General features: G+C 41.6%; 2 protein-coding genes across 2 annotated transcripts in view; both read left to right on the top strand.

Moving 5' to 3' along the window:
* The first annotated feature begins 1,572 nt into the window (after positions 1 to 1,572).
* Positions 1,573 to 9,180, top strand: LOC110986202 (uncharacterized). The gene is made up of 5 exons (XM_022247896.2): positions 1,573 to 1,926; positions 2,843 to 3,534; positions 3,841 to 4,014; positions 5,398 to 5,598; positions 6,510 to 9,180. Exons 1-5 carry the CDS (start codon positions 1,665 to 1,667, stop codon positions 6,651 to 6,653), a joined length of 1,473 nt encoding a protein of 490 aa, XP_022103588.2. The 5' UTR covers positions 1,573 to 1,664; the 3' UTR covers positions 6,654 to 9,180.
* Positions 9,181 to 12,726: 3,546 nt separating this feature from the next.
* LOC110986210 (proton-coupled folate transporter-like) overlaps positions 12,727 to 16,748 on the top strand; it is a 14,783-nt gene continuing 10,761 nt past the window's right edge. The window contains exons 1-4 of the mRNA XM_087133193.1: positions 12,727 to 13,848; positions 13,984 to 14,115; positions 14,852 to 14,935; positions 15,884 to 16,040. Coding sequence (XP_086989319.1) covers positions 12,852 to 13,848; positions 13,984 to 14,115; positions 14,852 to 14,935; positions 15,884 to 16,040 — 1,370 coding nt within the window. The 5' untranslated portion in view covers positions 12,727 to 12,851. The remainder of the gene's footprint in view (positions 13,849 to 13,983; positions 14,116 to 14,851; positions 14,936 to 15,883; positions 16,041 to 16,748) is intronic.

Here is a 16,748-nt window from a genome sequence, read left to right as displayed (position 1 = left end):
CACTTTAAGAAAAGAACAAAAGGAAAGGAACAAATCTCTTGGGTATTTATGACAAAAAGTAAGCTTCTTGCGTTAGCTTTATTTTCTGTCAGTGTTTCGTAATCCAAGGACTTAAGAGGGACATTCCCTCCAGACGGATCACTGCAATGTTAGCCCTGTTCTCAAAGCAGCTACAAGTATTCAGAACGGTGGATGCCCTCGCTGAATTGCTGAACTCGGATCATTTCGAAGAGCCGAATTTCACAAAACAATTAAATGGTTGATGGAGGGTGAAAAAAATATATATATATTTCTCATCAGTGCCGTTGAAAAGCTACTTTTTACCTGGGGTACACAAGTTTTTTTAGAAAAATTATATTGATGTTGGCGTGACCTTTGTACCGGGCACTTACGGAAAAAAGGTCGTTGAAAATGGCAGTTGTGAAAAAAGGACACTTGTCGCAAAATATATGGGTCGGGGAAAATATGTTCCTACCCCCTTATCACTGCCATCTGTAGCGAAGATAAGGGTTGCAGATGCAAATGTAGCGGGATGGAGAACTTCATGAGGGCTGATCCAAGGAAGCGGAACAACGGGGCCATGCCTGAGTCCCTCCCCCCCCCAAAAAAAAGAGCAACAACAAATAACAGAAAGACGGTTTAGGGGTCAGTAACAACCCAAGATGTCTTTCCTCTCAAAAAGGCCATAAAAAGTGACATGAATTTTTTTTAAACCCTCAAAGTAGCTTTGCTGAGTCCAAAAATCAGAGTTTGACTCTTTCAACAAACTGAAGTAATTTTCTTATACATTAACAATGTCTTGAGACATGCATCGGTACAAAAAGTGCAGAAAAGGACAGTCCCATTTATGATCAGTAATTGCAACGAACAAAAACAGGATCGGCACTTCAAGTGTTTTATTTTTCCTTTTTTTTTAAAGAACCCTTAATTTGAAATTTAAGTTGAAATTAAATTTTTCTAATTTTAATTTGTTAATTTACAAATGTTGTACAAGGCATCAAAACTACACTTGAACACTACAAAGAGAACAGCTCACTGAAAATGAGCACAAAGGAGAATAATGACGTGCCTTGCTGTAAGAATGTTTCATACAAACAAACTCCTAGGGTCGAAAACTATACGTAGATATTGTTTACGTTTTTCATTTATATAGGCCTACTTATTTTACGTCAGAAGGGGATGCTGAGGATAACAAAACGCTCATTTTTGGTCGGACTCATTATGCCAGACTCGGACAGAGTTATCAAACCTTTCAGGGAAGAATCCAAGTCCAAACACCTGAGTCCGTCAAAAAAAATAGACCCTTCCAACTCGAGCCCAACAACGCTGTTTTCAGCAGAACTGTTGCAGGAGCTTGTGTATATAATAGCAACAAAATCTCACAACATTGTCTCTTTCGAAATGGACAAACGAAACAAATCCAGACAGTGATTATTATAACTAATATGACTGTATAACTACATTGCTAAGCAACGCAAGATGCATAGCGTTCAACGTTAGGCATTGCAGAAGTGCGTGACTGGGTAATGATTAACATAGAGGGCGTGCATTATTGTTTGGATCAGTCTGTCAAGTCGCAGGGCCCGTGTGTAGGCGTGTGGATAGCTCAGAGTACTCGGTGTGTAAACCCGGTTGATTTGTGAAACATATGGTGATATCTCGCCATGGAGGCAAATAAACATAGTGTTGACACTGATCAAGATGTGGATGAGCGAAGCAGGTTGCCGCAAAGGGCGTGGCAAGACGAGAAAGCAGGGCGTGATGAGATAAGGCCCGAGACGATCAGCGACAGCGTATTCGAGGATGGTAGAGAAAAACGGCAGCAAAATGAGGACGTTACAAGCAGTGGGGTTTCTTGTCCGGTTACGGGGAAGGAGGACAGAGGCTCATTAATTGATGGCCTGAATGGAAATGTACACAGCAAAGGTAAGATGTTGTATACATGTGTTCTGCTGCTTTACAATGCAGGAGCGACTTTGATTATGAATCTTTATGCAAATGCAACTTCGCAATAAAATAGACAGCAGAACCATACGGTGTAGTAAGGGGGTAATGATATTCACGCCATTACAATATATTGAAAAAAACTACGTCAGATTACATGTACAATTGTTGGTATTTACAAGGGCTTCAGTTATTTCAGGTGTTAAAGTGCTCTTTTATCCTTTATTTTATTTCCCTCTTTTTAAATTTACAAACCATACTGCACAGTGAGATCTGTACAATTCGGCATAAGTCGCTATCAATATTCAGTCTCTTTGTAAATACCGCAATTCAAAGGCTTATGATTTGTCATTGTTGGGCGGACAGAAAATCAATATTGTCGCAAGGCGATAAGAATAGCGTCTGAACCGAAAGGTCACAGTCACCGGCGGTAGCTGCGTGGAAGCTTTATTGTTGCTCTGCAGATGTTGTCTAAGTTACATTACAAGCAAAACCGAAGCACTTCGATTTTACAGTACGAGATTTTATGATAGACTGTAACATTTCTTCTATAACACTGCGACATTACAACTATTCCTGAAGCAGATAATGAATGCATGTGATGTGCTTTTCACGTTTCCGACTTTTCAGGTAATTTCTCATTATTTCTCAATTTCTCATTTCTAATTATTTAAGTGAAAAAGACCAGGGCTTGCTTGAGGTAATTAAGGGAGCGATTCTAAAGGATACTAGATTGTCTCAACCATTGATACTTCTTCTGTTGCGATACTATGGTCACCCAGAAATAAAGTTCGGACAGGTGCGGGTAACACGCCCCCAAGCTGGGTAGAGAAAACGATTGCTTTTCCTCGGGTTTCTTTAGCCCGCTTGCTTCGCTTTTCGTCTCCTCTCCTTATAGATGCCAGTGAGAACTTAAAGAATACCCTGGAATCAGTTGACGTGCACTCCAACACCCTTGTCAATAACAGCGATGGTGCTTCAACCACAAAACATCGACGTGAGCTTCCCACTTGGCCAAGAGAGACCAGAGCCTCACAGCTTCGTTGCAAGTCGCACTCGGTCACCGAGATGAACTCCCCTCACAAGTCGAATGTCAGACGGCAGAACAGCCTCAAGAGCGAAAAACCCACAAGCCCCGTGTCCTGGCCAGGGAAAGGGACATCGCTGCCCAATGCCCTGCTGCCCAATGCCCTGCGCTCTCAGAGTACGAGCAGCGACGACAGTTCCGAGAGAGACAGGATGGAGGCACACCCGGCCCCCAATGCCGGAGAGACCTTGAAGTCAGCTCTGCCATCAGCAAGCCGCGTGAAGATGCGCGACAGTGATTCCTTGCCCACAAATCAAAATAGGGGGAAAGGTTCCAGCCATGACTGTTTTTCGATTTACACGCCGTCAGAGAAGTATCTAACACCACTCCAGCAAAAGGAAAGACTCAACAAGGATCTGAGCATGCAGATATCTAAACTGGAGCAGACGGTGTCATGCAAAGAAGACAGAATAAGGCAGTTTGAGGAGGAAAAGCAACATGCTTTAGAAGAACTAGGAAAAGCGAAAGATACAGAGATGGGAAAACTCCTCATTGAAATGAAGGTAAAATCGACTTGAACACCATAAAACAATGTTTACCAAATGTGTACATTTTAACAAGCGCGGTTACAGAAAGTATCAGTTCATTTTTATGTCAACATAAATGACAACGACATGCCCAGTGGAAGGCGCGGTGTATTGGTGCCGAAGAGTAGCTCAGTGTTTGCGATGGAAATCATGGAGAGCACAAGTTATCTTGAAGATTGGGGAATGGGAAGCTGGTAATGCAGTCATTAAAAAGCACCAAAATACTTTTGGACACATTTTTGCAACAAAATTTAAGATTGGAACTCCCTCCTTGCGTATCAGAATCTACAGATGCATCTGCAAGAGAGCAAAAAATCACTACTCGAAGTGTCAGAATCACTGAATGATCAGCAGAAGATGTCCACTTCGTTGAAGGAGCAGATTGAAGCGATGCAGCGAGAGTCTGAAGAGAGAGAAGCGCTGCATCAGAAACGATACCTGGAGATGTACCAGAAGGTAAGTGCTGCCAGGAGTAGCATGATATGAAGAAGTAAAAAGAACTCTCTTATTTTAAAGCTACGTTTTTCAATGAAGATAAAAAGTATATCAATCTAGTGCTTGCCGATAGGGTGCATGCATTCTGAGAAGGTTGCTGGAACGAACAGTCTTAGACCATCTGAGGCTAGGCCTCTTCGGGCCGCTCGTGAAAGACAGTGTCTTCATCGCCCGAACTAACCCCTCATAATCGCTGCTTATGAGAAATTAGGACCTCTTTAGCAAGGCGTCACGGAATGCTTAAAGATTCGAATATAAAAACGCTTCAGACTGATTTCGTGCTGTTCAATAGCTTTTTACGTGTGCGAAAAGAATGACACATTTGGGAAATTTAGGCCTACATGTTGGCGCCCCTTCCAAGCCCCAAGCATGACCATTCCTGGCCACAACGCGCGCCTAACCTGCATATTTTTTTAATAAATTTCCTGAGGTGTGGTAGTTACAAAGATGACATGCAATATGCAACAGTAATCTGTCGAGGCGAACTAAATGAAAGCATAGTCTGTTACAAGTTAAGACCGTAGCATGGAAATACATGTAATAATCAACGGGGTCTCCGCAGATCGTTTGAATTATACATTTGGGAAATTAAACTGTGTCCCACAAACACGAAAAAAAATCGACCAAGTCTTCGGACCTATTTTTTCATAAAGGTATACCTATTTTCAGAGTGTCGGTGTCGCTCATAAAATTTCATTAAAAAAATCTCATACTGTACCCATATTAGTGCAGATGCCTGGTAAGCATAATACAGCTCGCATTGGGCACAGCCTTTCTGTGTAACGCAATGTAAGTCGAAAACAGCAGCACGCCGAACTGTCAACAAGCTTGAGCGGATTTCTAGGTTGAATTAATGTCAGTTTACGATGCTTAAACAGTTCCCGTTAAGATAGGCTAACTTGTAGAAAATATTTTATCCTACGAAGCCAAGGAATCGAGGACTTGATACTTTCCCTTCTATCTCTCACTAGGTCAACGACTGTTGTATAATTGTTGGATTTATACCGGATTTAAAAAGTGTCACAGTAAATTGGATCATGTAGAAATAATTGTCTTTTTAGAAACCAATGATTACTAATCGTCGTGTGCCTGGCAGAGTGGTGTTTGGGCGAGTGATTTTTTACACAACTAGCGGCTCTACCAGCTTGCTTACTAACACCCTTTTGTAGTGCAGCAGATCAATCTGTGCCATCCGTGGCCGACTCCAGTGGCATATTCGGATTGCACGTCCCACAGTGATCCCTTGTGATAAGTTACTCCCGTCGTGTTTACGCTGTCTACCGATAATGTCATGACTCACCCCGTCTAACTTGGGGGCCGGTTTATGTGCGTTGCACACCGTAGGGGCGAGAGGCACAGCTGATCGACCAAGAGGAAGATCTTGTCTGCATGGCCATCGCCAAAGCCCCGAACGGAGATGGACAGACCCGCCACCTCGTCAAGAAATTGGAAAAAACTGAGCAGGAGTTGGAGAAACTACGACAAACATTTCGGGAGGATGTCTACCACAAGACGCCTCAGTTAGATACAGATTCAGCAGCACAGGTATAGTTGTTGATGTTCTGGTATATAGCAGTGATGTAGTTGAGTCCTTTTGGAGAACCAAGCTCTCTACCAAATATTTAACTAGTTAGGAGGGAACAAAGCTGAAGTACATCGGCATTTGATGGTACGTGCATAAAGGTAAGATTACAAAGCAACATAATGACTTCAGACCATCACTGTTTGATTAAAATTAACTTTTTGGACAAAAGTAATCGGAAAGTACTCGGCCAAGTACTTTCCGATTACTTTTTTCCTTAAAACTGAAATTTTACACAACTGGGAGTGTCTGAAGTCTAACATTTATTTGTAATCTTACCTTTGCACATTTACCATCAAATGCCTGTGCACTCTGGCTTTATTCCCTCTTACCCAGTTCAGTATTTTGCGGAGAACGTTGGTACTCGGAAAGTATTCGACTACAACACTGCTATATAGGGAGCACAAAATGTTTGTCCAAGCTGCAAGCAACGAGTAGAATGAGACGCCTGCTATGTAGTGTCATGCTTTCAAAAATAATTGTAAAAATGTTAGATCAAACTGCGTATCATTTCTCCATTGAAGAGTGCGTGCCATGCTAACATTGACTCAGAAGAAATATGGTGACCCATTGCATCTGGGACCTACAACTATACTGGTTCGATCATTTTTCGTCATTACAATAAGTTTGTTTTGAATTAAGAGCAAAACTTCCTCGAAGCTACAACTGTTCCAAGTGATACTAGCACAACGAGAGCTTGTCAGATTCCAGATAAAACTTTCTGCCTTGCCTCCTGTAAACGACATCACCCTTTGATCATAATTATGAAGATTTCAGTCAAATCGATCGATGTCTGGCTCAAACACCCATACACTGCCATTATGGTCCTTTTTAATTAAGGAGGTTTTGTTTACTCTTATTCAATTGTTCCCAGGTTGAGATTTTGAAGAGTGCGGTGTACTACTACTTATCTGACATCCAGCCCGAGGTTAACCTCAATGTCATGTTGTCGATGCTTAACTACAGTGATGTTCAAAAGAGAAACATCATTAGTCACTTGAAGAAGAAACTAAAATAAGTCACTTGCTTCGGATTTAAGTGAAGGGAATTTCAAGATTTTACCACTGTACTGATTAAGAGCTAGTTACACAGACTTAAAAATCTACAAGTAGGATAGGCCTACATCAAAATAGAAATAAAGTGGTTTTGACGTGAAGATGCCATAAAGCCTTCCACTGAACACGCTGTAAACTTGTAGTGAGTACGGATTCATACTAGAACATTAACACGGAATATTGAGAGGTAACACAGGTAAGCTATAGGTCGAATTTAAACTCCCTCAATATACCGTGTTAAATGGTTCTAAATTTCTCACCGGACCGTGCACGTTTTTCTTTATACAAAGGCCAGTAGTTATTTTATGTGCTCAGTTTGGCTTCAAGTACATGTACTTACGTTTCGCTCCTTTTGGGGAACTTCGGTTTTGTGAAACCTCCAAGTAGCTTAAGCATACGTCTATATAATTAATAAACAAACAGTCCATTAATACTTTCTGCAAAATTGAAAATGCAGACAAAGGCCAGAGTACTTGTAGTTTCCATATAGTGCTAGGATTAGGGTGAATGAGGTCTCTACCATTTCGTCATGCAGGTTTTGCTACTATGTTCATAGTTTGACACACGTTCGGGTAAACGCACGCTCACATTATAATGGATGTAAAACAAGCCGTGAACTTTGGAACATACCATGGCCAGTGGCATCCATCAGACCTCAGCAGGTGCATATAGTACTGTTTTCACCTTTGATTCAGTGGCTAACAGTGCGTTCAAATCTATATTCTGTGACTGAAAGCAGTAAAAACATTCCGTGAGCTGCACTCATCAAGCCGTTCGACTTGTAAAACGGACAGACTAGTCTAAGATTAGTGAGCTGTGTATTCCTTTCTGTAGACATTTTGTGTTTGCTTTTGTCACAGATTGCTACGAAGGTAAAGTAATTTCAAGGGCGGAAGAAAAACCTTTTATGATGACTTTTTAACAATTTTATCTAGGTGCTTAGATGTAGGGTTTGAATAGCGCCCGAAAACGGCTCTGTGAATTTATTCACCAATCAGTCATGACCGTGCATATATATATATCCTATACCCCATCTTGAGAGTTTCACCTCCTTAGCTTCACAGACGGAAAGGTAGGTCCACGCTTGTTGAAAATAATACCAGATTAAAATTAAAGCTTAATCACCATAAAGCACGATAAATTTCAGAAGTTTGTTTCTATTACCGGTATCTTAAACGTTTGGACGTTCTACGGTGCTTTTCATGCGCGTACAATGCCGTATCAAATATTTAGGAACAAACGTGGGCGTGGAAGATATCAGAGAGGGGGCATCAAGCGCATTTCGAGGGAAACCCCAAAAATACCGTACGAGCCAGTCGTGTACATTCCACCATTTAGAGGGAACGTATCTGTCATTTAAATTATCGAGTACAGTCAACTGAAAAAAGGGGGACAAGTAACCCTTTACTGATTCCACTGGGTCCACTATACTGATTAACAAGGACTGAAGGAATGAGAGACTGAAGGACATGATGGATTGCGTATCCGTATCGTGTTGATTCTTTTTTTCAATCTTTTACCCCACTTTTACTAATTATTACACTCTGATCCATTGTATGGCAAATTTTCAAGTGAAGAACTGAATAGGCTTACAGGTGTTTAGTAATGGAATTGGGGTTCGTTATATTCTGTATAGCATACATTTAGACGGGAAAAAGTCATTTTAATTTCAACTGTATTGCATTGAAATTATAATTGGTTCATGCAAAGACGATTTTATGCACAGCTGTCGCGCGTGCATTATTGATCATGAATATTACTTCATTGTAAAACTAGAAAAGAGAAGCAAACTACATCATCTAGCTGAGAAAGTACGTATTTTGCTGCACTGGAAGAGGTTAAATTTTAGATTTTAAAGAAACGTCTTCCTTCAACAGTAATCAGCTTAATTTATCGTGCTTCATTTTGTTATGGAACAATCACCACAGTTCAGACCGAGTATGAAGACTCCATGCTTGCAGCTGTTACAGGCGAATGTGTAATAGGCCTATACCTTTTCCATTAATATGTTGTTACTATAAAACCCCCACAATTAATAAGGCCACGCAGTGAGTAGCTTTCACCTAGTGCCCGACACCCGACTAAATCCCCGTCATCAGATCTATGGATTGTCGACCACGTGACATGAATTATTTGTCTCAACCTGGCGCACTGTGGCGCAATTCGCCCGCAAAAATAACGTCGGTGCTCAGTTGCATAATATTATTCTGCAAGTAGCTTACAGAAGCATCGAAAATATGCTTTTACTGTCTTGAAACCAAGACTGATTCGTCCTTCTGATCTGAGTTGAGCCCAGAAATATTCTTTGGGGTTCCCTCGCACTTCTTAATTACTCTAATTAACTGTGAGCCCCCATTCTGTTTACGCCGGACGTACGTATCAAGTTAAGGGCGTATAAGCACTGATTTAAAGGAAGGTTACAGCATTGATTTTTTGTCGTAATTTCACAAGATTGGCTGATTAAAAATAAGGAATATAATATTAACCGCAGTTCTCATTCCACTGTCTTACTTATTTCGTGTTTGAGTTAACTTCTTTGAGAAAAATCCAGAAAAACACGGCGGCCTTTTCAACAGTCAAATCGAAAATATTGTAATTGTGCAAATTTCATGAGCTACAGGGCGTTGTGAGTGGGCGAACACGCATATACGCGGGTCCATCTGCTGATGGACAAGCATGGCAGGTGCTTTAGCCCATTAAAAAGAGCGTTTTTCACCGCGAAGAATAATCAGTACATTTACCTTTAGTATTTTGCCTCTTCGGCAATGTAAACCGTGGATTTCATTGAAATAAAACTATCGAGAAGTTACTGCTGTCGACTCCGCGACGTCACATAATCCTATGCGAGTAATCGTCACACGTAGCCCCACACGTCATTTAGCCTCACAGGTGTAAATGGCTCTCTTTTGACAGTTTGTCTTATGCTGTCGACATCACAACGTTACTTCAGTACAGGACGTGCCTAAAATCCTAACTGCAGATTTGTCACAAACTTTAAATCCTAATATCTTCCGAAAAACGAACGACCACACATTTTTACTCACACTGGTATATCCTTCAAAGTTTGGACTTTCATACTATCACCCTTAAGGTCACCGAAATCCTACATCTCCCATGTACTTGCGTCTTGAAAAACCCGACCTGTGATGTAGGTAGGCGAGCAGAAGATGTCGCCATTTTAAAATAATGCCCAGATGTCTCCTGACGATGGTGGCGAACCCTTTGCAGGGAGGATCAAATCCCATTCTTGCGTTGAATGTCAAGCAATGTGTCGGCAAAGTGTGGGATAATGGCACTTCATCTGAACCAGTGTGGACATATATGCACAGCATTCAAACCTGTGCAAGCTTCGAACTTTGACGAACTTGATCCCCTTTGGACTTTGAAAGCACATTATATTCAGCTACGAGACTGTATTAGGGGCACGGTGAAACAAACAAAAATCTCTCCTCCACGTAGGAGATGAGTGCAGACCAGCAACCGAGCTGTGCTCCTTCCTGAGGTCAGGCATTACCACACAATAGATTAAAAGGTATTTAAATGAGTCTTCAGTTCATTTCAAATTTTAATCTATTATGTGGTAATGCCTGACCTTAGGAAGGAGTACAGCATGTCGGCAGGTCTGCAAGTGATACGCAGGACATAAAAGTGCGACATAGAACTCGAACGAGTTCGCTCGAGGAGAGAGTATGCAGCAGAGTAACAAGTGACAAATGTTAAACGAGTAGTATAGGTGCGTGTACATCTCAACGCTAAAGTAACTCTGCGGTCTGCAAGACGAATGGTCTAGAATTATGTCACCACCTTTTTTTCTGGAGAACCACTCGAAGACTTATTTTCATAGGTATTATTCATAGGTCTGACTGAAATTTAAAAGTATCGAAACAAAACAATATTTGTTACTGTTAAAGACTTTTTAAATAAAGAGTGTCTTCCCACACTCCACGACTGTTCTGTTCCAATAGATTTGTTCTCAGGCTTAAAAAGGTAACTTATCACTACTTTACTAAAGAATACGCGGAATAGGGCAGACGGGGTGCCTGCCATTGACGGCCAATCAACATGACATTTCCACTTGATTAGGAAAGTTGGGTCCGGTTTCGCCAGTATACTGATTTTTATCTTCTTATAAACCTCGTGCACCATAGAAAACTTTTAAATCCTAGCTAAACCCCGTATTCCCTTTGATGGTACTATAATTTTACAATAGCATTCACAGTGCACGAGTCTTTGTTTAATAACCAACCGAGAGACGCTTAAAGGGGAGTCATTAGAAAAGATCTTAATCGTGTCATTTTGTAAAGACAGACAGTACTGCGCAAGGCCTGAAAGCTGGGCAAGGCACATTACGAACAGGGCGGGTATTGCAGTCCTATATCATGTTGGTGCTGGCCTAGACTTGGATGCGGCATTTTATTATGATCAGTTTGACTGTGGCGCATATTTCACCGATTCTATATTTCTGAAGATTTGTAATATATTTATAAATTAACAATGCCCTTATCCCATTGGTTTATACGGTATAGAGAACAGACGATCAGGACAAGATTTCTAGAAAGAACTTAGGCTTTGCTCTGCAACACAGGGGCGTATCCAGTTTTTGGTGGGAGGGGGTACAAATTCAAAGGCAAACGCGGCTGGGGAGAAAAGATATCAAAAGCCTTACTCACAGTCCCGACATCTTTGCTTTTATTTATTGGCGTTGCTTTCTGGCGCTGAAATTTGATAAATGTATATACCCATTACTTTCTTTCCTACTCACCTAAGAAGTATTCTTAGTAAAACAAAAAACAAAAAGTCCGTCAGGGGGAAGAAAAGAAATTTGAACACACATACACTTGTTAACCGAGCTACGGAGACTACACACGTGTTGAAAATGCACAGTAACAACAAAAGGGTCTACGAGGTGATAGGAAAAATCACGTGAAACGTAACTCCAGAAGAAATTGTTGACTAGAGTGTATCAAGAGTACCCCTTAACCGATGGAAGCAGACGTCAATCCGCCCCGAGCATGAAGTGCACCCTAAGCGGCAAAAGAAAGACAGACGGTTGTCAGTTTTCCCCAGTTGGTTCTTGCACACGTTCTACGTGTACACAAAGACCATACATTAACCCCAACCCCCTAGGGTGTATATAAAATCATATTGAAATCGGAGGATTTTATAGGGTTATGGAATAAATTCGTTACGCCTAGGGGCCTCAGCGTGCTTCTCGTCAAACGCGCCATTGATCTCAGTTATAAACGCCCGCCTATGCGGTGAGTACCAAAAAATACGCTCTCGTTTATTCCGCCCAGAGCGGATATGCTCATGCAAAAATAAATGGAACGTCCTGGTAAGATCTAATCTTTGATATACATTTGACCAAAATTTTGTTTTTTAAAACCTAAGCTTTTCTGTGAATACAAATGACTCCTACCGTGTGCCACATTGTTATTTCGAAATGGATTGGAGTACGCAATTAATCATGGTTTATGATAAATGAATGTAATAAAAGTCATTTTTACGCAGAACTCTTTTACTGTCTTCGGTTTCGTTTTTGGAGAATGACTTGCATAACGGTTTTGAAGCTTTTGACTGTGTTGCTTCACTGCAGATAAGCCATACCTATCTAATAGACCTATGTTACTGTTTCCATTTCATTTTATTTTTACCATCATGTAACACTCATCTGGGATCGAAACAACAAGACTGTTAGGCACAATCAAATCATTTCAGTTCACTTCTGAATTTTGAAAAAGCTGTTCTTTTTTGTCCTTCTCAGTCTCGCATAGGTCAGAGCTCATGCATCAGCTGATCAACATTCATCCCTGCGCGAAGGTGACATGCACGTCAATACAAATCAGTAAGATCTAATCTCATAATGTACGTCATTGGAAATAGTGTGTTGAACGTACCACTTGACCGATGGCAACTGACGTACAATCACAAATATAGATCGTCCCAATGTGAGGTATGAAACAGGCTTTGTTAAATTTTAAAAGAATTTACATGGTTCAACCCAACTGTTCAGCGTTGGCTCCACGCCACTACATACAGACCTCTTCTTTCATGTACGAAGTCCATTTTTATTCAATAGCCAGTGATATCAGTCGTGGGCTTACCCTGAGTCAAATGTGTCTCTTGATGCCCAGGAGAAATAAATCGAATTTAGAAAAGAAATGGCGGAAAATAGACAGGAAGGACTTCAGGAGTGTTGTGCAGATATCGAGGAAAGAAAGCTCTCAAATCGCGAGCGAGCTCAGCGCCGATGGGTGACTGTAGAACCCGTGATTGCACTGGCCGTGGTCGGCTCTAATTCCATGGGTCTCGTTCGGCCTTTTTACTTGAAGAGCCGGCTTGGCGAACTGATGTATAACATGTCCAATCTTGAGGAATTCTCGGGATGCGACATCAACGACACAGAATACAAAGCAAGAGAGGACGACATCCAGTTGCACGCTTCCCTTTGGTTGCTGTACTTGAGCATGGCTGGAAGTGTACCGATGCTAATAGCGTCGATTCTTTTGGGCACTTTAAGTGACAAGTTAGGCAGGAAAATGTGTATTGCAATCCCACTATTTGGCTACATTTTCCAGGAGGCAGTCTATATAGCAACCATTTACGGGGAACTGCCTCTCGCAGTACTCTTTGTCGGGGAGGTTTTACTGGGGTCGACAGGTAGCTTTGGGATACTGTTCGCTGGTTGCATCTCCTACATTGTCGACATTACGACAGAGAACAAACGAACTCTACGGATTGCGCTGGCTGAGATGATTTTCTTACTGTTAAGTGGCTTCGTCCAAGTAGGTGTCGGATACTTGGTACGTGATGTTGGCCCTCTCCCTCCATTGCTAATAGCTTTTGGGTGCAATATCCTCTGCCTAATCTATATTGCCGTCCCAGGCATTCTGATTGAGACTGTAGACCGTGACAACATCCCCGACCATCGCATAGGGCTCAGAGAAGCTGGCAGGAGTATGGTGAAGCTTCTCAAGTTCAATGAGAACGGCCGCCGATGGCAGATGCTTCTCCTAGACTTCTTCCTATTTGTTATCACCATTAACATCAACGGCACCATCTCCATCTTCATCTTGTATGGCTCAGCAGCGCCTTTCTGTTGGGATGCTCTCAGCGCTGGCTTGGCTGGGGCGTTCGGATTTCTCATCGCGTCTGCCGGTGAGTTGTTATTGCCTGGGCAAATAAGCACGCTATGAGAAAAACGTCATTTAACACTTGGAAATCAACTCAAGTGCCGCCCAATACCTCATCCATTAAAAAGTTCATGTTAAAATCAGATCCATTTTTCCATAGGAATGGTTGCTGGATCGAAGTTATTTGCTATCTGCTTGGGGGAATACTGGATTATGCAAATCAGTTGTCTGAGCCTTCTCGCCTTCAATATTGTAATGAGTGTGTCTCGGACAACCTGGCTGATCTACGCTGGTAAGTAATTGACCTTCACAGAGCCTGACGACCAAGTGGACAGTTTTCGGTTTTGACCAAAAAATCGTGGAATCAATATTAGTAGTTAGGGGGGCAGTCTGGTAAAGGTTGACCTTGGGCAGTCTGGCACAATTTGACCTTTGCCACAAAAAAGCAAAAGGTCACATCAATCGGCATAAGCATAATAATTATGATCATAAAGATATGAATAGGAATGAGGGGCAGGGTAAAATGTATGGCACAAGATGACCTAGGGATGAATAGCAATAGCATAGGGTCGGGAAGTGTACTGTGGTACACTGGGGTAAAAATTTCGGCACAATTTTACCTTTCTTATAAAATAGGGTGATAAAAATTAGTTGATGGGTCATATTGGCGTGATGTCATGGAAAAATACTGACTGGCCCACCAGGAGATCCTAAGGTAATCAAGGAGTAGGAAGCAAAAATCCCCAAACAAAAGGCCGTACGTGCCGTCGTGTAATGAGAGGGGTACTCCCTAGACAATGGACTGTACGTAGAGGGTGGGCTCTGTCGGCGGGCAGACTGTTGTGTTAATGATCATATTGTGTACGTTGGAAGTGAGCGTTGGTCTGACTTAATCCTTGGACACTAAAGGAGAGAGGGCGCCCAGAAATACCAACGGTCTTGCGTTCGGCTTACTAAATCCAAGCTTCAATTTATATAACGATTTATTTAATTTTTGTTTATTTATACTGAAATTTGATGTGTTGCAGCGAATCTTATGGGTGCTTTCCGAGCGACAGCAATGCCAGTGGCACGATCAATCCTGTCCAAAATAGTTGATCCAACAGAAATCGGTGAGTAATGATTGCAGGAGAGCGTTTGGTTATAGTTATGGTGGTGTTGATGGGATGGGTAATGATTAACTACCCACTGAGTAGATTCTTAAGAGATTTATTCTTTGAACTGTAGCCTTTTAGGGTCCTATTTAATTCTACGATCATTTGTGTACATAACCCGTATAGGATGGTTTGGGGACTTTAAGTTACAGTGGAATGGAAATATTTATGCTCATCGGTGAACTACGACGCCATCTTAGACTCAAAGTGTTTCATTACAGTTACTGTTGTAGAGATTAATACAGACACGTAACAGATTTGGTTTCGATAATTTTGTAGGGCTAAAAGGGGAAATTCGGATCCGAAGTAGTAACTTTGGATATGTTTTGTTTGTGCATAGTAATGTGTGATAACTTTTTATTTGCTTATACTTTACTGAGATTTCGTCGCCGTGAAGATTCAGAAGCGAATGGGCCTCCCCCAAATTTTTAGGTACTTATTGTTAACATGCAATAAATTCAAGAGTTCGGTATAACTTCAGATCTTCAGATAATGCCTGCTCTTCTAAAGTAAGATCACATTTGAAGAACCCTTAAAAATAACTTGTTGCGCAACAAGAAGTCATGAAAACTCTTTCACAGAACTGGTATCTTCAATTGTTATACGATTCGTGAAGGCCTTTTCATGAAATAAGTATTATGTAAATGTATCATTAAAACCTTGACGTGCCCCAGCGGATGCCCGTGGCCCTCACCCCCGTTGCACCCCATCTAAAATCTGTGAATAATCTGCGTTTAGCCTTATTATAGCTAAGCAGCATATTTTCTCGTGACGCAGTCTTGAAAAACGGGTGCACTTCCGGGTGCCCCCAGACATTTAGCCCTAGTTACGCCACTGCGGACGGTGCTCTAGACCCGTTTTGCCTCCAAGTTGAAATAGATGTTTTGACCATCTCTTTTATGACAGGCACAGCTTTTGCTCTGGTAGCATGCGTCGATGGTTTGGCGGTTTTTGTGGCAAGTGCGGTGGCACCAAGCATCTACGCGGCTTCCGTCCTTTACCTACCACCCTTAATCTTTTACATCTTTTCTGGCTTGACTGTCCTCCCTATTGGAACGATAATGTAAGCATAATTTTGGTTCTGTTGCTGGTTTTAGCTCTTTCGCGCCAATCAACGCTCAAACAACTACGCTCAGGTGGTAATCCTAAACCGGACAACAGTAACATACAGGTTCGAATTTAAAAAGCGGCGGGTACAACATGACTCTATATAGAGGTCGATATTCATGCTATTATGTATTCCAGATAGCATGACTATGGATATTTAAATTGTTTTCCTTTTTGAGGGATACTGATTGCAATTTAGTTGTTAGGAGACTGAAAAATTCTTTACAATCCATGCACTTTACTGTTTTGTTCACCATAAAATATGGAGGATGATTCAAAAGCCCACCCCACCAAAAAAAAATTGAGGGGAACATAAATCCCAATCCCCCTGGGATTTACGCCGATGTTTCTGGTCCACATGTGCACTCTCTGGTGGAAAGTTTTGGCTGACCTCGCTTTACAACGTGAAATAATACTGTCGGAAGCTATTAAGAGACAACACTGAATGAACGAAGGACAATGCCGTCACAACGCCGAACAAAGGACAGCTCTGTGCCAAAAGAACAGAGAGCGCTATTCCTGACCCATCAGCAGAGGTAAAGTCTGGTGTCCGTGGCCATGTAGCACGCGTTATCAATGGAAGACAAAATCAACCTATCAAACTGCGTTTTCCCTTTCATGATTGTGTACTCTATACATATAATTCCATGTAGTACATTGTAAC

The sequence above is a fragment of the Acanthaster planci genome, linkage group LG02 (genome assembly GCF_054643075.1).
Source record: "Acanthaster planci isolate LZ-2023a linkage group LG02, COTS_SCS, whole genome shotgun sequence".
NCBI classification, from domain to species: Eukaryota; Metazoa; Echinodermata; class Asteroidea; order Valvatida; family Acanthasteridae; genus Acanthaster; species Acanthaster planci.
Note: the sequence above shows the minus strand (reverse complement) of the source record. Positions and strands in the feature narration are given on the sequence as shown.